Source organism: Protopterus annectens, chromosome 1.part0 (assembly GCF_019279795.1).
Source record: "Protopterus annectens isolate FY-2018-M chromosome 1.part0, PAN1.0, whole genome shotgun sequence".
In the NCBI taxonomy this organism is placed as follows: Eukaryota; Metazoa; Chordata; order Ceratodontiformes; family Protopteridae; genus Protopterus; species Protopterus annectens.
In genome coordinates, this window is record NC_056725.1 from 1,673,158,170 (window position 1) to 1,673,181,869 (window position 23,700).

The 23,700-nt window shown below is 42.8% G+C and overlaps 1 protein-coding gene across 3 annotated transcripts in view; it reads left to right on the forward strand.

Moving 5' to 3' along the window:
- TMEM184B (transmembrane protein 184B) overlaps positions 1-23,700 on the forward strand; it is a 1,551,114-nt gene that overhangs the window by 973,776 nt on the left and 553,638 nt on the right. For all 3 annotated transcript variants that reach the window (XM_044068425.1, XM_044068435.1, XM_044068443.1), the window contains exon 5: positions 11,040-11,115. In XM_044068425.1, the coding sequence (XP_043924360.1) occupies positions 11,040-11,115 (76 nt within the window). The remainder of the gene's footprint in view (positions 1-11,039; positions 11,116-23,700) is intronic.

Genomic DNA, 23,700 nt, shown 5'->3' on the forward strand with positions numbered 1-23,700 from the left:
CTTTTATACCCCAGACGCTCTGACATCGGGGAAAGTGCGACATCAGCCGAGGCCAGACCCAGACTTTGGAATCCGGCCGACCGAAGGGCTGCCTGAGGCAGGATAACCCATATGTGATGACTGCAGATGCATACCTATCTGACATCTACATTTATGGTAGGTACAAAACTGTACTTTTCTTCACTTCCGGCTGGGAGCCAGTCATTATCAGTTCAGAGCCCTTCCCTTTGGTCTCATCACAGCCCCTAGGGTGTTTACCAAGGTAATGGCGGTTGTAGCAGCTCACCTGAGGCTTCAGGGTATTCGGGTCTTTCCTTACCTGGACGGTTGACTCTTTGCTACCCCTTCAGAGCATCTACTCTGCCAAGCCAGGAATTACTTCATTCAGCTAGTGAACAAACTGGGCATCAACATCAATCTGAACAAATCTTCACTGGCCCCCGGTCCAGATTCTGGACTTTATTGGAGCTTGGCTGAACTATTCAAATGAGGGTGAAGGGGCAGGGAAGGTGCCCCTGCTTAGCACAGAATGCAGTGGCCATTACTGGGGAGCTGCTGTTGCCATTTAAAAAAAAATTGCCCCAGTTTTCCTGTCAAAAAGAAACCAAAAACTAGGCATTCATCTTCTCCTGCACCAGTCCCACTGGACAGAAGTAGGTTATTAGATCTGGTTCAATGCCTGTTCTAGGCTATTGACCCCCCCCCCCTTATAAGGTGTTTTTTGGTAAAAGAAAAAGGGATTTCTCTTTTTCTTAAGAGATTCAAGAAATTGAATACGTAGAGGAATGTGAAGGGGACAGATGCAGGTTTTTCTACCCAGATTTTCTGATTCAGTCTCAAAGGAGAGCATGGTATCTGATCCTTCTTGAGCGAAATTCTCTTTTTCTGAGACTACTTCCTGAAAGGGCCAGTATTTCTAGTGGGAGAGCATGGAGATTTGAAAAGTCCCTCAGAAAATGCTATGGTCTGTTAAAATTAGAATTCCCAGAGCATTCACCCATCTCCCAGTGCTGTCTGCATGGATGTGTTTGCCACAAACTGTGGGTGCCCTGATAGCCAGCCCACTGCACCTAAGAAAGGAGATAGCATATGCAAAGTTCCTCAGTCTTTCAGTTTTTTATATACTTTTCCCGAAATGACACTGCAGCTATAATTTTAGTTAACCCAGCTGCTGCCAAGAGTTTTGTTAATTCTAATATTTTCCTGTCAGACAAGGGTGGTGAAGCAAGTAAGTTTGGGGCAAAAGTGTATGTTTCTGCAGCTTTAATTTTTAGAATTCTGAATTTTCTGGCATGTATGTTAAAATTTCTTGTAATTGTGAAAGTGTGAGGAATGTTTTGCCTGCAATTCTCACCCATGAAGAAAAATATGCTTTGTGTGGTTTAGTTTTTTCTGTTTTTCAGGTGTCTTGACCTGCTGTTTAAATCCATATATGACTTTATACATACTACATCCTGGGCAGTGGCCACAAGTTCTGTTTTGAGGTTTGCCTGGCTACATTTTCAGAAGCTCCCAGAAGATGTAAAAATGAGATTTTAAATTCTCATTTAGACAGAGATTTAGTTTTTGGACAATCTGTTGTAGAGGTTATCAAAAAATGTGATGAAAGGGGTAAGCTGATAGAGGGGAATCTTTCAGATTTTTCAGCCCTCCTTCTCCAAATTCACCAAGGTGTTTTCTGCATCTCATCCAATTTTGGTAAGAAATTGGTCTCAGCAAAATGCTGGTAAGCAGATATTTAAACAGTGGCAAGGAGGTTCCAAAAAGAATGCAGGAACCTCCTACCATCATCCCCACTAGAATAAAGGATAGTGAAATAAGTCAGAATGATTGTATAAAGAACCCTGTCCCCTTCTCTCACACTAATGATTATATAAGGAACCCTGTCCACTTCTCCCAAACTGGTAGTCCCTTATTCCTTCCAGAAAACTGAATCTCCATTTTTCTGTTTAGTGACAGACAGTTTTAGACAAATGGGTTATGAGACTGATTTAATGGGGTTGTAGATGGCAGTGAAAAGGACACCCTCCTTTCCAAGGAATTATTCTGCATCCAGCAGACCAAACTCGTATTCTGCCCTGTCCTACAGCACGTTCTCTTGGGGGGGGGGGGGGGGTTAGAAGCAGTTCCTCCTTTTTATTCAAGAATGCTTTTGGTGTCACAGAAGGAAGATGCCTGGAGACCTAATCTGGGCTTTCCTTCTTAGATATGAAAGATGTTTATCACATCTGTTCACCCAGACTTGAGACATTTATTAATTTTATCCAGACCAATAAATTCTTATCAGTTCTCTGCCTTACCTTTTGGGTCTGTCCACTGCTCCAAGAATGTTCACAAGGTGTCTAGCTTCCGTTTTAGCCCATTGCAGGTTGTAAGGTTTCCACTTTGCTTTTTGCATTTTTAGATGACTTGCTTATCTTTGAAGAATCTTTTTCAAACTGTCGGGGTTCTTGTATGTAGGTGAGAGATCTCCATTGCAAGCTGGGATTCGGAGAACATTCAAAAGTCTTTTAACTCCATCACATGGGATTGTATTCCTTTGGTGTCTGCTAGACACCTCAGTAAAAAGAGCTTTTCTTCCACAGGAAAAATAGATGTGTGTTTATATCTATTTCAGAGGATTTCCATTCATACTTTGATCACTGTGAGGGACTACCTTAGGATTTTGGGTCTTGTGGCATCTGTGATTCCCATCATGCCAATGTCAAGTTGCCACATGAGAAAGATTCAGTGGTATCCGGAGCCTCTCTGCTTCTAGCACCGGCATCCATTATCTTTTCAGATTCATGTTGTGAGATTTGTAAAAATATAAATCACTTGGTGTAGGTGTCAAATTTTCTTGAATCCAAGTCTCTACATCTCCCCCCGCTACAAAGCAGTTAGTCATCTCAGATGCTTCAGACGTGTGTGGGGAGCAGTGTCAAGTGGGGGTAATATTGCAAGGCAGTCAACATTCTGAGCCGTCTCTGGTCCTCTTACCCCCTATGTAGATTAATCGTGTTAACATGGTATATAGCTTTACAGAACAATCTCACTCTAGAGGGTATCTTACCTTCCATCAGAGACCAATTTGTGTAGTAGACAAGCTGAGCAGGACAAAGCCAGACTATTACAAATGTAAAATAGATCAGGAGATATAAGATTTGATCCACCTGTGGGGAGTTCCTCAAGTAGACCTTTTCCTGGTCTCTTAGCAGTCAGCTGGCAAAATTTTGCTCCAGGATTCCATGCTAGAAGGCCTGGAAGACACATGCCTTTTTCGTTTTCTTTGGACAGGAATGTTCATGTATGCTTTTTCAGCCTTTCCACTGATATCCAGAATTCTTCTGAAGTTTCAGAAGGAATCCCAGTAGTGGTTGACTCTCTTGTGGCCCAGGCACAACCATGGTTCTCCCTTCTTTTGGAATTGGCCAGGGACAATTACGACAGGCTTCCTCACAGACTGGATCTTCTCACACAAGAACATGGTGTTTGATACATCTCAACCCCAAACAACATCTGCCTGCCTGGATAATGGTTTGTATCAGGTTTTGTTAGGACCTTTCTTCAGGGCTCTTGGACCCTTCCCCTTCTACCTCCCAAATGTTATAAGCTAGGGTAATCTACCCATACAGTGATCAATATGATGAACATAGTGCAATTGTGTAGTTAAAATTACCATAACAGTAGTTGTTCAGATAATCACTGCTGAAGTAGCCACTCTCTCCATCCCTCTAGTTTTTTACTATGTTATTTTACCAGTGTGACAACATTTATATACATTTTTATTTTTAGTTATGTCCTGTCAGGGCTTAGCCTCCCTCTCAGTTGGCATGAAAGCTCTGAACAACTTGGCATCCAAACCTGTTTTTATTTATACAGCTCAGCTCAAGCTGCCTAATGGTTTGGGTTTGTAGAAGGTGCCCTGAAGCTTTGGAAGCCATATAGCATACCTTACTGCAGTGGGGATCATTCAAACATCTACTGTCATGGTAGGCTTACTTATATAACTGTACAATTTCATTCATGGGAAGAAACTGCTGTAATACTTCTTATGTGGAAGTATCGGGATCATTCTGTAGGGAGAGAAATACCCTCTGGGAAGAAGAAATGTGTTTAGGCTATAGTGTTTATTTAAAGGGCTGGTATTTGAACATAATGAAATGTTTAACCTGTTCTGATCACTGCATGGCAATACTGCACTGAAAGCTGTTGAGATAAATACAAGAATAAAAAGTTAACTCTTTCAAATTATAGCACATAAAGGAGTTAATTTGTCTAATATAGTGGGTTGTTTGGCTTGTGAGAAGCTAGGAATGGTAAAACAAATACCTGTATCTCTACAGAAAGATTCACACACTTAAGACATTGTAGGTATTCTACTGAGGCAAACTGTGATATTCTGCATGACTATGCCGATTTGTTTACAGGCTTAGATAGTATAGTAGGATGATGTCATACACCAAAAGTTCCTGATGCATTTCCAGCATTATATTCCATTGGCATAGTGGTAGTGGAGAATTTTTTCTTCCTTGTAATTAAGTGGGTACCAGTTAGATGTTCTTCGTGTTTCACTGCTGCAGTCATTACATTTGGGTAATCTGCTGGCAGGTTGCCCTCACTCGGCCTGAATTCCAAAGTCTTAGGTCCTGCGTCGGTTGCTGTCTCCTCTTCCATGACGTCAGGTCATCAGGGGTGTAAAACAGGCAGCAGACACCATTTTCTTTAGTCTTTCTTGCCGTGCGGTGCCCGAAGCAGAAGTAGTTAGCAAGTGCTAGGTCGGCCGACTCCTGAAATTTTCGAATTCGAGTTTCAGAACCGAAGTCTTCACTAAAGCTAAGTACCCCGTTGGGGAAACTTTTTTCTTGCTCCATACCGATGTCAGTAAAAGTTAATAATTGCATTACTTGTGGGAAGCAAATACCTCATAAGGATTTCCATTTATACTGTATTCCTTGCCTAGGCCTTGATCATAACGTGCCTAGCTGTCGGTTTTGTGCTAGGTTTAACCAACGCACTGTTAAGCGTCTGTATATCTTTGCCTCAAAATATTTTGGAAACAGATTTAACTATCCTGAAATGTTGTTGGATAGCAATCTGACTACCGGAGTACACAAAAAAACGTAAAGAAAAGGACAGAGACAGACTGTCAAGGTCCAAAACCGATGATGAAGCTTCTCCTAAGCCAGGCGAGGTGCTTTTGCAGCCCCTGATACCCGCTACTTTCGAGTCGCAGGCCCCTACCAAGACCCATGTGGAGTCCGGCACGCCGCGAGATTCTGAAAGTATTGTACCCGCAGATGTCTCTCCTTCGGATGGGTCCGGAGCCGCTGAGCAGGCACCAGCTTCTGAGGGTGTATTCAGGCCACAACATTTTTATATAAAACTGACGCCAGCTTCAAAATCAAAGAAAAAAGCAACTTCTAAAGCTAAAAAAGACGCATGAGCCATGTGCACAGGCCACTATGCCCAAAAAGCAGATGATCAAAATGGCTGAAGACCCAATTACCTTGATCAGGAGTTCCCAACCCCCTCCTGATAAGAGGCCTAGGCAAGACACTGATTATGAATCTTCAGTTCAGGTTTCTATTTCTTCTGATTCCTCTTCTGATCAGGAATTATCTATACCATCCTATGAGGATTTTGATGCAGAGGAATCTGTCCCATCTGCATCTCCTTTTGAAGATTATTCCTTTGGAGAAACCTTGCATACTTTGAGGAAGCATTTTCACTGGGAGAGTCAAGATTTCTCAGAATCAAAAAAGAGACGCAGGGATTTCCTCCTCCTCCCTCAGCATAGGCCTTTAGCCATACCTCCTGTTTTAGACATTGTGGATGATGTGTTTTCGGAGTCAAGCTTGACTCCAGACTCCTTACCTCCGGCTCCTAGTAAGCCAGACAGATATTACAGGGTTCCTGACTCTCTCAAATTTTTATTTAGAAACCCTGCTGCTGACCCTGAAACTATTTCACAGGGTCCAAAAGGTGTTAAATCCTCAACAGCAAAACATCCTACCCCCTCTGACTGAGTTTCCAGGGCAGTGGATAGATGGGGAAAGAAGGTTTATACATCTGCAACCTTTGCAATTAGGGCCTTAAACTGCCAGTTTCATATGCTCAAGTATCAACAGCATGTTATGGGATTACTGAAACAGAAAATTATGTTGATTTCTGAATATGCAGAAAATAAAGAATTGCAGGAATTATTGCATGCAGCAGAACAAGTTGGAAAGCATACTTTGCAAAGTGGTTTTGATTCCTTAGAGGCCTCCTGCAGGGCCACAGTTACTGGATCTGTGATTAGGAGGCTTGCCTGGCTAAAAGAGCAAAATTTGCTGGATACACCTTTACAGCATGATACTCTATTTGGTATTAAGGCAGAAGAGGTCTTAAAGAAAATGGAAGACAAAGTTAAGTCTATGCAAACTGTAAAAGACTTCTTACAAGTGCAGCCACCAAGATTCAGTAGACACTGGCCTACAAAAAATTGGTTCTTTCCTGTGTCCGACAGAGCTCAATGGGGCAAATCCAGGCACCCTAAAGGTTCTAGATACCAGTCACAGGATTCTTACAAGTCAAAGCAATGGGGTGCTTCTACCTCCAAATCTGGAGGAAATAAAGTGCAACCCTACAGTAAACGGTCTCAATGAGTTCCCTCTGCCATCACCAATTGCTTATCTTTTGGCAGCACCCTTAGGGGGAAAATTAACACTTTATGCTCAAAATTGGCAAGTAATAACCCATGACAAGTGGGTGTTAAACATAGTATCTCAGGGATACAGATTCCACTTCCACATTCTGCCAATTGCAAACGGTTGGCCAGATCTGCTAAAAAAATCAATGGGCAGAGGCACAGAAACAAGTTACGTCCCTCATGGATATGGGGGCTATTCAGCCAATACCAGAACAGGAAAAAGGACAAGGGTTTTATTCAAGACTGTTCTTGGTACCCAGAAAAGACCAGGCCTGGCGCCCAGTACTGGATTTATCAATTTTGAACACATACCTGGACATTCCAAAATCCAAAATGCTAACTTTGCAGCAGCTTCTGCCCATGCTGGGCAAGAACGCTTGGCTGGTGACAGACTTAAAAGAGGCATACCTGCATATCCCAGTAAGGGAATCGTGCAGAAGATACCTCCGTTTCAAAGCTGGCTTTATTCATTACCAATTCTCTGCACTGCCCTTTGGCTTATCTACTGCGCCCAGGGTCTTTACAAAGTGCCTGGCACCAGTAATTGCATTTTGCAGACAAAGAAGTATACACATCTATCCTTACTTGGACAACCGTCTCATTCAAGCAGAGAACAAGGACATTCTTCTTCAGCATCTGGCATTTGTGAAAAGGCTTCTAACATGCCTAGGGTACACAATAAATGAAAAGAAATCACAACTGGTACCCTCTCAAAAGATAACATTCCTGGGTGCAAGCTTGAATGCAACTGCCCAGATTGCTTTCCTCACTCCAGACAAACAAAGGTAACTGACTACTTACTTCAAACTGATGGCAACAAAAACCCAGTTATCTGCAAGGTAAACTCTGCAGTCTTTGGGGTTCATGGCATCCTGCATTCTACTGATTCCATATGCAAGACTGCATATGAGGAAACTACAGTGGTACCTAAAAAGTTTATGGAGTCAACATTGTCACAGTCTGGAAACAATGATTCCTCTCATTCCCTGCCTGCAACAGGAGTTTCTGTGGTGGGCAAAGGCATGTCACTAAAACACGGGACGGGCTTTCACTCTACCACCTGCCTGCCAAACCTTAACAACAGACACATCAGATTATGCATGGGGGGGGCCCCACCTGGCGGGAAGATGCATTCAGGGCATATGGACCCCAAAACAAATGCATCTGCATATCAACCAAAAAGAGATGTTAGCTGTTCAAAAGGCCCTGACAGCCTTCAAGGACTTACTTCATCCAGGACAACTACCGATAAAGAACAGACATCATCATGGTTATGTGGTACATAAGCAGGGGGGCACGCACTTATACCCCCTTTGCAGACTAGCCATGGCACTGTGGGACACAGCCTTGACTTACCAAGTATATCTTCAAGCTCAATTCCTGCCAGGAAAGCAAAATACTGTGGCAGACAATTTAAGCAGAAACCTTATGGACCCTCACGAGTGGAAACTAGATCCACCAGTCTTCAGCATGATAACAAAGAAATGGGGGAGCCCGGACATAGACCTGTTTGCCTCCCCTTGGAATTATCAACCGGAAAAATTCTGCACAAGGACTTATCACCGACAAGCATGGAAAGTGGATGCCCTATCCGTTTACGCCTTTCCTCCTCTGCCTCTTCTTCCCATGTTCCTACTAAAAGTCAGACAAGAAAAAACAAAGATGATACTAATTGCCCCGGATTGGCCCCGCTAATACTGGTACCTAGTCCTAAGGAATATGTCTTAATTCCCAGCTTGGTGCTTGCCTCAAGTACCCCACTTATTGTCCCAGCAAAACAATCAGATCCTGCACAGTCAGCTCCAAACACTGAACCTGGCAGCATGGCTGATCATGTAGTTATTCAAGCAGCACCTCTCAGTAAAGCTGTGATGGATGTCATTTTGGAAGCCAGAAGGCCTAGTACTAGAAAATTTTATGCTGATAAATGGAAGAGATTCTGTGCTTGGAGCCAAGCACAAGGAACTGGCACAGCAGAGCCAAATATTCCTCAGATTTTACAATACTTGACTGAGATGCTTGATAAAGGCCTATCTTTTTCATCAATAAAAATCCATGCCTCTGCCATCTCGGCTCATTACAACACAGAGCCACCAATCTTTTCTCATCCTTTACTAAAGCAGTATCTTAGAGGGGCCAAAAATTTAAGGCCTCCCAGAAGATCACCAATTCCTGCATGGGACCTCAATTATGTGTTGGAAAAGCTCACCCTGCCTCCATTTGAACCAGCTGCTACTGCAGATCTAAAGTTCTTATCATGGAAAACAGCTCTGCTCCTGGCAATTACTTCCGCAAGAAGGGTCTCAGTGCTACAGGCCCAAATGGCTGTGGAGCCTTTTATCATATTTTACCCAGACAGGGTGTCCCTCAGGACCAATCCTTCATTTATGCCTAAGGTGGTTTCCAGTGTGGCTCTTAGCCAAACTATTCATCTGCCAACTTTTTATCCTAATCCGCAGAACAAGGGGGAGCGGATTGTGCATTCCTTGGGTGTACACAGACAACTACGATTCTACTTGAGCAGGACTAAAGCTCTAAGAAAAACTGAGCAGTTACTAGTGACATTTGCTGCAGGATCAGAGATAAAGGCTATTTCAAAGCAGACTATTTCAAAGTGGATAAGCCACTGCATTCGTTTCTGCTACTTACACCATGAAAAACCGGTGTCCAAGGGTATTAGGTCTCATTCTACCAGGGCTGCAGCTACATCAGTAGATTTTCTCAGAGGGGTACGAACCAAAGACATTCTAGAGGCTGCTACTTGGAGTTCTGTTCACACTTTTACAAAGAATTATCATTTGCCTCTCTACTCTGTCTAGGGCAGGCTTTGCCACTGCAGTTCTGCAGGGCCTTATAGCCGCCTCTAATGCAGTTTAGCTCCAGCCTCCCATCCATAGCTTTGGGATTCTACCCAAATGTAATGGCTGCAACAGTGAATCACGAAGAACATAGTACAGTTGTGTACACTTACCATAAATGTAGATGTTCAAGTGTATTCACTGTTGCAGTCCAGGTTACCCACCCGCCGTCCCCCTTTTATTCTGGAGTTCCTCTTTCCTTCACTATCTTCTACAGCCTTTGTGGTGTATTTGCTTGTAGATGAAGGTAAAGTTTGTACTGTTGCATGTATATATAGCTTATATATATATATTTGCTACCCATTTGGGGGGCACCTGACATTGGGGGCAAGAAAAACTAAAGAAAATGGCGTTGGCTGCCTGTTTTATACTCCTGATGACCTGACGTCATGGAAGAGGAGACTAACTGACGCAGGATCCAAGACTTTGGAATTCAGGCTAACTGAGGGCAACCTGCCAGCACATTACCCAAATGTAATGACTGCAACAGTGAATACACTCGAACATCTACATTTATGGTAAGTGTACACAACTGTACTTTCTGCATATTCACGTGTGGGAAGTTGGAGACAGGTAGTGCAAGGCTGGTGGTGGCCGTGTATTGGAATTTGGACTGTACTGGGTCAACTCCTGAATGTAGGTTATCTCCTGGGTATCCCTGACATTCAATATTTATTTTTAGTAGTAGGGCTGCAGTACTGTAAAGACTTCCGTGTCAGTCTGAAGTGTTGCTTGAGATTTTGAGGAGTATGGGAGTGATTAAAAGGCATTGTAAAGTTTGAAGCTTACGAACTATTGAGTGAAAAGAGCTGCAAAGTCTGCAGCTGCTGTTATTTGGAGTGTCTTGGCTTTGCAGGTTTGGTTAAGCTCATTTGCTGCAAATAGACCAGTTGAAATCTGATTGTCCTGTTTCTGTGGTTGATTTTTATGCCATAATGGGATACATTTCTAGAAATTAAATTATATTGTAGAAATAGAGAATTATAACTAACTGTACTCATGAGTCTGTTAATCTGATGAGCGACTCTGTCCAGAATTACATACAATGCATACAGTTTTAATTGGAGTCTTGTAAAGCTACAATTTGGATACCAGTCTAAGAACATTTTCCAGCTACTGTTGTGCTCAGCCAGATGAGAGTGTTGAGAATTTGTAACCATATGCTAAAATGAGCAGACAAAGGTACATTTAAAGACAGAAGAGATTTTCTAAAGCCCACATTTTAACGCAAACCTCCCTCAGGTGTTGGTATTTTGCCTTAGTTGAACGTGTTACTGTTTATGGCCTGTAGTCAAATCCTGATTAGTAAAATGACTTGCAGATGACTATTGTATTACAAAATAACTGTAAAAGGTTTTATGACAATAGTCAGATGAATTAAAAATCTCCATGTAAATGTACAGATCTATCTGTTCAGCTGCAGTAGCTAAGTACTGTCTTGGTATAGCAGGAAAGTTTTATAGTCGTCTTGTCAAGCCCAATTTTACAGGCAACCTTTGTCATTCCAGGTCCAGCTGTATGTACGGCACCTGCTGTCTTTGGGGAAAGACATACTCTATTGGGTTTCTGAGATTCTGCAAACAGGTGAGTGGGATTTTATTGAAACAGACTTAAGGACAGAAATATGTTTTTCTGATTTTGTTGCTTTTGAGGTCTGCAGTTTAGGAGAGAGTGTGATATAAAAGCAAAAGCAGTTATTTAATCTGGTGTCATTGACTTATTTGGTGATAAGCTTTACTTCACAGTAAGACTGCATAATGGTGATCACGCCAGACCACACATTAATCTGTGTGGTAGGAGCCTAGCTGTCTGACACAGGGGACTCAGTAACTAACATAAGGTGGCCAGTGCTGTGGCATAGATGGATAAAACCCTGACTATTGGCCTGTCTGCCCAGGTTCAGTTAGTGGCTCAGATGTGTGAGGTGCTAGCACAGAGGATGAACAGCCCATTTCAGGGGAAGGGGTTTATGCTGTATGTTGGGGGCTGGGAAGCCAGTCAAAAGGTACTTTTCCTGAGGAGCAAGATGGTTTCCTGACATCTGCTCCATGTCAAAGTGCAGAACGGTTCCGTGCAGTCTGCCCATTGCACCACCCTGAGGAGATGGTCAGGGCACGCTTTGTGGAGTGGGAGGTGAAATAGGGTAGACTTCCTAGCGGAAGATTAGGGTAACCCCCCCCCCACACACACACACACACACACACACACACACACACACACACACACCGGGTTCCATGTTAACCCCAGCCAGTAAACAGTTAAGTCATGGGGGTATACAGTGGCTGATAGACCCAGATGCATAGACACCACAAGAATGAAGTAGGGTGGAGCAGAAAAAGAGCGTCAATTAAAAAAAAAAAGAAGAAGCTAATAGAAGGTGTAAATATGTTGGTGGTTTAATGACTTGTCTTAGTTTGGGAATTGGCAAATATAACACCATACACATCAGAAGTAATTCTGCTATACAGCTGAGCACACTGTTTGTGTTTATTTGTAAAACAATTTCTTTGATATTTGCTTTTAAAACTTGGGTAATGCTGCTGTGAATAATAAAGCAGTCATGTCATCTGTGATCTGGCTATTTTTTGAAAGTTTCCCTTTACTAATTTTTATAGCTTATGATTTATATTGTACTATATGGAGGTGTTATCACTTCGAACCAATGTTACAGCCAGTGTAGTATGGTGCTTAATTGCTGTGACTTCTAAGTTGGACAGTAAAAGGTCTGCAGTGCTTGAAAAACAATACAGGTTTCATTGTGCCCTAAGTTTCTTGTATGCAAAACAGAGCATTGGTGGTGCTATGCCAGGGTACAGGCCCTTGCTATAAAATATTGTGCTCTGATGGCAGTGCCATTATGTTTTATTAAACTTGCACAATTTTATTCTTTGTTACTGCTTATTGTAAGTAGCCTCTGTCCTGCTGTGACTGCATGCAGCAGTGCTGCCTAATAACTGAAGAACAAGAAACCTGACTGTTGTGCTGTGTCTCTGTTCATTGGCTTTACTGTTGACTTAAAGTCCAGCAGTTGTCACCAATATAAAACTTTGTATAGGTGTAGAATTTGAAAAGGGATCTGTCGTTAGTCTTCTGGATTTCTAGTAATTTAATAGTTTGAATAGCACTGAGGTTGTCTAATGTTTAGTCCTAACAGTAATACCCATTATTTTATGGTAGTATTTAATCTTTTGATAAATATTAGATTACTGGAACTGGATTTGGATTTGTTTTAAGAATCGATGTTTTTATATCTTCTCTTTGTAGCAGCTTAATTTACTAAATAAAAAAAATATAAATCCTGTTTTGTTGAATGGTACAGGGCTGGTACAAATGTGAGCAAGTTTATATGTTTGTTAAGCAGGGTGGAGCACTGATGTAGATGGGAAGATTGTGTGTTGCATCATTACCTGGATGCTATTTGGACACAGCTGGTTACAGTAATAAGTAATGGTATGTTGTTTAAATGCTAAGTCAGCTATGCATTCATATCCTGTGTCAGTGAAGCTTTCTGTAAATTGCTTGATCTTCATCGTGCATACAGCTGCAGTCATAACAGATGGGTTATCCTGCCGTCAGGCGGGTCCTCGGTCGGCCGAATTCCAAAGTCTAGGTCCGGCGTCGGTTGTTGTCGCTTCTTCCCTGACGTCAGTGCGGCAGGGGTATAAAAGAGGCAGCCGACGCCATTTTCCCCTGTCTTTCTTGCCGCGCGGTGCCCGAAGCAGAAGCAGTTCGCAAGTGCCGGTCGGCCAGCTCCTGAGATTTACGAAAGTATTTCAGCCGAAGTCTTCTTGAAAGCTAAGTACCCGTTAGAAACTTTTCTTGCCTCAGACCGATGTCAGACAAAGTTAATAATTGCATTTCATGTGGGAAGCAAATACCGCATGAGGATTTCCACTCTTTCTGTATATCTTGCTTAGGCCCAGACCACGACGTCTCGGCCTGCCGTTTTTGTACTAGATTCAACAAGCACACTATTAAGCATTGGGCGGAGTTCGCCCTTCACTTTTTTTGGCAAAAAATTTAATTATATTATGTCGTCGGATACTCCGACTCCAGTTTTGAGCAAAAAATGCAAAGATAAGGACCGACATACGAGGTCCACACCTCCTACTGAAACCACGCTAAGACAGACTACCGGTTCTCCGGTACTCAGCGAGGCGCCTACGCAGCCCCTGAGTACCGATGACAATGCATTACTGGTGTCTTCAGTACCCGAGGTCGCAGGCTCCTCGGCCCCCATTCCTACTACAGATACCGACGCCACTCCTGGCGGGGAAACTCAGAATTTAGACAGGCCTGCCATTTCTCAAGGGGTCTTCAGGCCTTCCTCCTTCTCTATTAAAGCCTTCACTAAATCTAAAGCAGCCATGAAAACCAAAAAACAGGTTCCTCAGACCCCCTGTCAAGGCACCATGCCTAAAAAACAGATGCATAAAATGGCTGAGGATTTGATTACTCTTATCAAGGGTTCTCAACCCCCCCTCTGACAAAAGGCCCAGATTAGAGGAAGACTACCCTTCCTCAGATAAAGCTTCTATTACCTCAGAACTATCTGAGGACCAGGATTATGCCTATTCTCCATTCGAAGTCTCTGATGCAGAGGAGTCTATTCCCTCGGTCTCCCCCCCTGAGGACTTCTCTTTTGGGGAAACCCTGCATACCACTGAGGGAACACTTTCATTGAGAAGGCCAAGATTACTCAGATTCCGCATAGGCCTCTGGCTATCCCTCCTGTTTTAGATATATTAGATGATGTGTACACAGAAGCCAGCCTTAATCCAGATGCTTTGCCTCCAGCTCCTGTTAAACCAGACAGGTATTACCGGGTTCCTGATTCTCACCAGTTCCTATATAAAAGCCATACTGCTGACCCAGAAACAATTTCACAGGGTCCCAAGGGAATTAAGGCCCCTACTGCTAAAAACCCATTACCTTCAGAGAGAGATTCCAGAGCTTTAGAAAGGTGGGGGGGGGGGAGGTGTACACCTCTGCCACTTTAACCACGAGGGCATTAAACTGTCAGTTCCATATGTTAAAGTATCAACAGTTTTTGATATCTCAGCTGAAAAGCAAGATGACACAACCAGAACAACCAGATTTAAGAGTTGCAGCATTTGTTGCATGGTGCAGAGCAAGTGGGTAAACATACCTTGCAGTGTGGTTTTGATGCTTTAGAGGCCTCATGTAGAGCTGCTGTTACGGGGTCTGTTATACGTAGGCATGCTTGGCTCAGAGCAAACCTTACCAGATCATGTCAAAGCTAAATTATTAGATGCACCTCTTCAAAAAGATGTATTGTTTGGTGTTAAAGCTGAGGAGGTGCTAAAGAAAATGGAGGAAAAAGCGAAATCAATGCAAACAGTGAAAGATTTCCTGCAGGTACAGCCTCCACGTTTCAGCAGAAACTGGCCTTCAAAAAATTGGTCCTTTCCAGCCACGGACAGACCTCAAAGGGGCAGATACAGGCGTCCTAGGGGTAGAGGGCAACCTCAAGGATCTTTCAGAGCTAGACAGTGGCAAGCACCAACCCCAAGAGGTGGAGAAGATAGATCACAGTCTTTTAGAAAACAGACACAATGACTGACTTCCCCCTACACTTGCCAAGCAAAGCTTTAATGGCAGCAACTTTGGGCGGAAAACTGACATTATTCTCAAAAAATTGGCGTATTGTTACAAAAGACAAATGGATTCTGGACATTATAGACAGAGGCTACAGGTTCCACTTTCACACCCTTCCAAAAATGAGAGGCATGCCAAACCTGCCACAAAATCAAAGGGCAGAGGCACAAAAACAAATTTCAGCTCTCATGGACATGAAAGCAATTCAAGAGGTACCTGCAAAAGAACAAGGTCAAGGGTTTTATTCCAGACTATTCCTGGTACCAAGGAAAGACAAAGATTGGAGACCTATCTTAGACCTATCCATCCTAAACACATATCTACAAGTGCCAAAATTCAAGATGCTCACATTTACAGCAGCATCTTCCCATGCTGGGCAAGGAGTCCTGGCTGGTAACATTGGACCTCAAGGAGGCATACCTGCATGTCCCTATTAGACAAGATTGCAGAAGATACCTCAGATTTCTTGCAGGTTCAACCCATTACCAATTCTCTGCATTGCCCTTTGGCTTGTCTACTGCGCCCAGAGTGTTTACTAAATGCCTGGCATCAGTAATCGCCTTCTGCAGATTACAAGGGATACAAATCTACCCATATCTGGACGACTGCCTGATCCAAGCGGACAGCAAGGGCATGCTACTGCAGCACCTGGCATTTGTAATAAAACTGTTGAACTACATGGGATACACAGTCAACAAAAAGAAATCAAAACTAATACCCTCTCAACAAATAATTTTCCTGGGTGCCAGCTTGGATACAACCACCCAGATGGCCTACCTCACGCCAGACAAGCAAGGGCAACTGTCTCAATAATTCAGAAAAATGGCAACTTACACCAGGCTAACTGCAAGGAAAGTTCTGCAGGCTCTGGGATTCATGGCATCTTGCATCCTACTAATCCCGTGTGCAAGGCTGCATATGAGGAAACTTCAATGGTACCTAAAAAACTTATGGTCTCAACACAGCCACAGCTTTTAAGCAATTATACCACTCATTCCATGCCTTCAAAAGGAATTTATGTGGTGGGCTCAAGCTTGCCAAAGAAACACAGGTCTTCCTTTCTGTGTACCTCAAGCAACTCAATTCATCACAACAGACGTCTCAGATTATGCCTGGGGAGCACACATGACAGATCAGTGCATTCAGGGAAAATGGACCCGAAAAGAAAAGCACCTCCACATCAACCAAAAGGAAATGCTAGCCGTGCAAAAGGCTATTATGACCTTCAAAGGCCTACTGCATCCAGGCCAGCTATTGATAAGGGCAGACAACACAACAGTGATGTGGTACATAAACAAACAGGGGGGAAATCTTTCATACCCCCTGTGCAGGCAAGCCATGACCCTATGGAGCACAGCACTGGAATTGCAAATTCAACTACTGGCACAATTCCTGCCAGGGAAGGAAAACACACTGGCAGACAACCTAAGCTGAAATATGACAGATCCACACGAATGGAAGTTGCATCCTCAAGTTTTCACAAAGATAACTCTGGCATGGGGACAGCCAGACATAGATCTCTTTGCTACCCACAGAAATTGCCAGTTGAAAAAATTTTGTTCAAGGACCTATCATCCACAGGCCTGGAAAGTGGACGCACTTTCCTTCAATTGGGCAACTTTGACAGTCTATGCCTTCCCGCCTCTTCCTCTGCTGCCCAAAGTTCTGTAAAAGCCAGAGCAGAGAGGCCGAAAATTATTCTCATTGCTCCAGACTGGCCAAGACAACACTGGTATCCGCTCCTGAAGAGCCTGACACATATCCCACCATGGATCCTACCTCTAGTCCCTCTTCTGTTGTCCCAGCACAACTACAAAACTCTTCACAGCCATCTCAAAACTCTAAATCTAGCTGTGTGGAGAATTCCTTGATTTCCCAACAGTTTCTCCTTCTCCAAGGAGGTGCAGGACGTCATCTTGGAGACCAGAAGACCTTCTACTAGAAATCTACTCCGCCAAATGGAAACGATTTTGAGCCTGGAAACAAGAAAAGGGACAGAATCCTTGGGTAATAAATATACCTCAAATTTTACAGTACCTAGCTGAGATGTTAAACAATGGGCTTTCCTTCTCCTCCATCAAGATCCACGCTTCAGCCATTTCTGCACAATACAACACAGATCCTCCTTTATTCTCTCATCCTCTCTTAAGGCAGTTCCTCAGAGGGGCAAAGAATATGAAACCCCCAAGGAAACCACCAGTCCCCGCTTGGCACCCCAACTTTGTATTGGAAAAGCTGACCCTTCCTCCCTTTGAGCCAGCTTCTTCAACAGAGTTACAGTACTTGTCATGGAAAACAGCATTTCTTCTGGCTATCACCTCAGCACGCAGGGTTTCGGAGCTACAGGCCCTCATGGCTGTGCAGCCATTCATCATTTTCCATCAGGACAGAGTTTCCTTACGAACCCAACCCTACCTTTATGCCAAAGGTAGTATCCAGTGTAGCTTTGAATCAGACTGTCCACTTACCTACCTTTTATCCTAATCCACAAAACAAAGGAGAAAAACTACTACATTCCTTGGACATTCACAGGCAACTTCGTTACTATTTGGACAGAACAAAGCCATTCAGGAAATATGAGCAACTCTGTGTCCTATGCTGCAGGTGCTCAAGGAAAGGCTATTTCCAAGCAGACCATTTCAAAATGGATAGCCCAGTGCATACGTTTTGTTACTCATTTCATGGAAAAACTGTGCCTTCATGCATCAGATCCCACTCCACCAGAGCCACAGCTACCTCTGCAGCCTTCCTCAGGGGGGTCCCTACCAAGGACATTTTGGAAGCAGCCACCTGGAGTTCAGTGCACACTTTCTCCAAGCACTATCACCTCCCACTATACTCAAAATCTAGAGCAGGCTTTGCCACAGCAGTCCTGCAGGGCATCCTAGCTCCTCCTAGTTCCACTTAGTGCCTACCACCCTTACTTAGCTTTGGGATTCTACCCTTCTGTTATGACTGCAGCTGTGTATGCACGATGAACATAGTACAATTTTGTACCTACCATAAATGTAGATGTTTGAGTGCTCATACAGCTGCAGTCCAGGTTTCCTCCCTCCATCTCCTGTTAGGACAGGCTTATGACAAACACTTTTCATATAACCTTTTTGGGGTATTCTTTTATGGTGTATTTGCTTGCAACTACTGTTTTTGATTTATCAACATTGCATCTTTGCATAACATTATGTTTGCCTTCCTTCTGGGGGCACCTGACATCTGGGGCAAGAAAAACTGAAGAAAATGGCGTCAGCTGTCTCTTTTATACCCTGCCGCACTGACATCAGGGAAGAAGCGACGACAACCGACGCCGGACCTAGACTTTGGAATTCGGCCGACCGAGGACCTGCCTGACGGCAGGATAACCCATCTGTTATGGCTGCAGCTGTATGAGCACTCGAACATCTACATTTATGGTAGGTACAAAACTGTACTTTTTGATGCAATATTTTAATCTGTTGATTTATTTATTTAACATTTGTTAACCGGGAAAGTGCGAATTGGAACAAAGCCAATTTTCAGCGGAGACCCGGGGAGAAATGCCCCAGATGCATGTCTTTGTAATGCTAGCTGATGTGTAGTATGCTTTTCTGGACATCAAATAATTTGGAACCTTCCCAGTGAAAATGTTGCATCATTTTAATGATAGTGTCTCCGAAGAAGAGTTCATCCATAGGGGAATCAGGAGACAAGGCATTCTAATCATCAGAGGCATAAGCCAATGGGGAATGAATTTGGGAAGATAGACCAAGGAATAATCTCTGTCAGATTCAGAATCCCTCTTCTTCTTTTTTCAAAATCCCCTGTTTGACTTTGGGGGCAGGATAGCAGCAGTAGGAAGAAATGAAAGAGGCTTCAAGGGAGTAATAGTTTGGAAAACCCGCTGTGTAAAATCCTGCCATTCCTTCTCAGGATCCTAGTTGTCTGAGGGGAAACCATATGTTTAGACTTCATCTTCTTTTTAAGTGGGATTTCTGCCTGTACAAAATGAGATGGTTGCAAGCCCTGATGTACCTTGAGCAACTGAGAACATCTCCCCTAAGTAAGATCTGAGGTATGCCCTCGTGTCCCTCCAAAATAATTAGCCATGGGTTCCCATTTCTTTCCAGAAGCAGACAAATGATCAGACATGATGAAAGTATGAGACTGTTACACTATATTGGCCACAGATGAAGTCATGGTAGAGGGAGTAGCTGAAGAAACAGGGCGGTCCGAGGTCTCATCAAGAGAGAGAGTGGAGACATCCCTGTCCTACTGGACAACAGAATTCTCAAGTGTTGGTTTCTTAGACTTCTTTTGGCATCAGTGGTGAGCTGGGAAAGATGTGCAGCAGGTAAGGGTGATAAAGGATAATGAGTGAAACGTACTCACAAGTGAGGAGAGTGTGTTGAGTAGATGGAAAGAGTACTTTGAAGGGCTGATGAATGAAGAGAATGAGAGAGAGAAGGTTGGATGATGTGGGGATAGTGAATCAGGAAGTGAAACAGATTAGCAAGGAGGAAGTAAGGACAGCAATGAAGAGGATGAAGAATGGAAAGGCTGTTAGCCCAGATGACGTACCAGTGGGGGGGAGCATAGAGGTGCTTAGGAGAAATGGCAGTGGAATTTTTAACCAGATTGTTTAATGAAAGTTTGGAAAGTCAGAGGATGCCTGAGGAGTGGAGTAAGTGTTTTGATACCTATCTTTAACAATAAGGGTGATGTGCAGAGCTGCAGTAACTACAGAGGGATAAAACTGATCAGTCATAGCTTGAAGTTGTGGGAAAGAGTAGTGGAAGCTAAGTTAAGAAGGGAGGTGATGATTAGTGATCAGCAGTATGGTTTCATGCCAGGAAAGAGCACTACAGATGCAATGTTTGCTCTAGAGTGTTGTTGGAGAAATACAGAGAAGGTCAGAAGGAGTTGCATTGTGTCTTTGTGGACTTATAAAAAGCATATGACAGGGTGCCCAGAGAGGGGTTGTGGTATTGTATGAGGAAGTCAGGAGTGGCAGAGAAGTATGTAAGAGTGGTACAGGATATGTACGAGGGTAGTGTGACATTGATGAGGACTGCGGTGGGAGTGACAGATACATTTATGGTGGAGGTGGGATTACATCAAGGATCAGCTCTGAGCCCTTTCTTATTTGCAGTGGTGATGGACAGGTTGACAGATGAGATCAGACAGGAGGCCCCGTGGACTATGATGTTTGCAGATGACATTGTGATATGTGGTGAGAGTAGGGACCAGGTGGAGGAGACCCTGGAGAGGTGGAGATATGCTTTAGAGAGGAGAGGAATGAAGGTCAGCCGGGCTAAAATGGAATGTATGTGTGTAAATGAGCGGGAGGGTAGAGGAATGGTGAGGATGCAGGGAGTAGAGTTGGTAAAGGTGGATGAGTTTATGTATTTGGGATCAACAGTTCAGAGTAATGGTGAGTGTGGAAGAGAGGTGAAGAAGAGAGTACAGGCAGGGTGGAATGGGTGGAGAAGTGTGTCAGGAGTGATTTGTGACAGACGGGTACCAGTAAGAGTGAATGGGAAGGTCTACAAGAGGGTAGTGAGACCAGCTATGTTATATGGGTTGGAGACGGTGGCATTGACAAAAAGGCAGGAGTCAGAGCTGGATGTGACAGAGTTAAAGATGTTAAGATTTGCACTGGGTGTGACTAGGATGGACAGGATTAGGAATCAGTATAGTAGAGGGTCAGCTCAGGTTGGACAGTTTGGAGACAAAGCAAGAGAGGCGAGATTGCGTTGGTTTGGACATGTGCTGAGAAGGGATGCTGGGTATATTGGGAAAAGGATGCTAAGGATGGAGCTGCCAGGTAAGAGGAAAAGAGGAAGGCCTAAGATAAGGTTTATGGATGTGGTGAGAGAGGACATGCAGGCGGTTGGTGTGAAAGAGCATGATGCAGAGGACAGGAAGAAATGGAAACAGATGATCCACTGTGGTGACCCCTAACGATGCAGAGGACAGGAAGAAATGGAAACAGATGATCCGCTGCGGCGACCCCTAACGGGAACAGCCGAAAGAAGATGATGATGGTACATCAGTAGACAAGACTGTGTCAATGTCTTACCTTGTGTTCCACTAGCTCTAAGCCTTTGATTATCAAGGTACATTTTCAAAGAAGACAGATGGATACATATAAGGTCTTGGGAACAAATATCTAGCAGAACAATCCTTATAGCTCTGTGCAGTGCCTAAGCAAAAGAGGCAGTTCTCTTAGTAACACTGCAGTAGTGACCAGTCAGACATCTACTGCTGTGGTAAGTTCATACACAACTACTCTCTCTACATTGACTATTGTAGTCTACAGACTGTTTAAGAAACAGTTATTGAATTCTTAGGCTGAGTTGCTGCATTGCTTTTGTGTAATGTGACTTGCAGTAGTTAACAGCAGTAGTCTGGCAGCACAGATGATTAAAAGCTGTTAATGACCAGCTTCCTGTATCCCAGGGTTTGATTCCTTTTGCCCTCCATTTGCCTACTTTGTGACCCAGAGTAAGTCAATTAACTAGACTTTACTCTGGGAAATTTGTGTTCCTTGCTGGAGACTCCTGAACAACATACCATGTAACTACCTGTGAACCTATGAGCCTATCCCTCTGGTGTAGAATGCTCATTTAACTGTAGTCTTTTAGATTAATTTTTTTACATTTTATGTACTTATTTCCATATGATTTAGAAGCATCTTTCTTAAATCACATTTTAAACAGCAGCAGTTTATGTTAAGAAACGAACTATACTAACACTTTCCATTGATATTGTCATGCTTATGCATATGGTTTCTTTTTAACAGTTTTCATTTCATTCACCATTTACATAAATTGCTCGACTCCTGAACATTATTCTACATTTATTTTCCCATAATTTCCATTTATTAATATGAAACTTGCTTCCTTCTTTTTTTAGATTCCACCTCTAATTCTGAAGTTTCCTTTTCAACATTCAGAACTTCAGTTGTGGTTGGTGTAGATTTTATTTTTAGTAATTGCTTATTGGCAGCCAATAGCATTAAGCTTAGTAATGTTTTAGGATGTTTGGGAAATTCAAATCTTTTGTAGACGCTGGAAAAGAATCATTTCCTTAGTTGCTTTGCAACCATTTGTTCCCCCAATGTTTCTGTCCAGGTACTCTGTAGGGAATTTTTAAAGTCTGACAACTCTTTACATTCCAAAAAAATGGTTTCCAGTTACCTTTCTCTTCCACGTCATACCTCCGATATTTGCTATTTGCCTAAGGTAAAATCCTTTAAACTCTACTGTGGTGTAAAACTACATATGCAAACATTTACATCCAACATATTAAACCTTCTAGACTTGGCTGCATACTTGGGTGCTTTAAGAGTTCTTCCCTTTATTTCTTTATAAATTTCCTTTCCATTCTCTTCTCTTGATCTTTTTTAACCGTCCCTGACTGATTCTTATAGTTATCATGCAATGTTTGTACACTGTACTAACTCCATTTTTTGACAGCAGCTTCTATTATAGATATGACTAAAAAAAAAAAGAAAACTCTACTGGAGCTGGTCCTTCTCTTGGTACTTCCCTACCCTTTCTCTTTGCCTATACTGTGTTATCTATCCGTGATGGGGAAGGCAGCCTGTAACCTGCAGTCCAAACTTCTGATTCCCTTTCAGGTTGTTACCAGCACCTTGGTTCCTTCGCTAATTTCCTCTAGTAAATTCCACTCTGTTTTGCCTTTTTATCTATACCCATTATTGCAGTCATTCATATTGGTAAAATCTCCTTTCTCCAGTCCAGTGTTGACTTAGATGTCAGAACATGTTTTGCAACTTTATGGACATAATAATCTGGAATGTTTGTGGTTATTCTCCCTAATAACTTGAATCCAAAATCCTAATCTCACACTCTGCTGTACTCCCTCTTCCCCATTTTTCATCTTCATCTCTTTCCACTTTTGCTTTACAACTTTCTACTTAAGATATGTTTATGAGCCTTAACTGTGGACATCCAAATTACCCCTTCAGAACAGGTAATCCTCAATCACCATGTACAGTAGCTAGAATTAACTTGTCACACTTTACTCGTTCCCTCTTTCTGTCCCAAATAAATTCCTTTAACTCTTTATTAATCATCATCCAAAACTTCTCCAGTTAATTAATATGCCTTACCTTGTGTATAAGACTAAATGGACTAAAAAACATTTCACTGTTTAAATCTTACTATCTGTATCCATAATCAAGAGCTTTCAGCTTCTCAATTTTTATATTATTTTTTTCTTTAGACCCTTCTTGTGTATCCTTAGCTGCCTTGATAAGAGTTCTTTTTAATCCATACACCTGAATTAACTTGAAAATGTCTCAAAGTGGTACCCAGCACTTAGATGCCCTTTTCTGGATCTATTAAATGCAAGATATCAGGTGCAAATAAGCTTTCTTGATTGATATGTTAGCTATATCCTTGAATTTGTGTGAATCGTTTACTTTCTTCGGTAATGGTTCTAAATATCTAGCAAGTAACAAAGGAGAAAGTTATTCTGTCTGGTTCCTCTGCTCAAAAATAGATTGTCACAGAGGAAGCCACCCACCTTAATTCATGCATCCTGTCC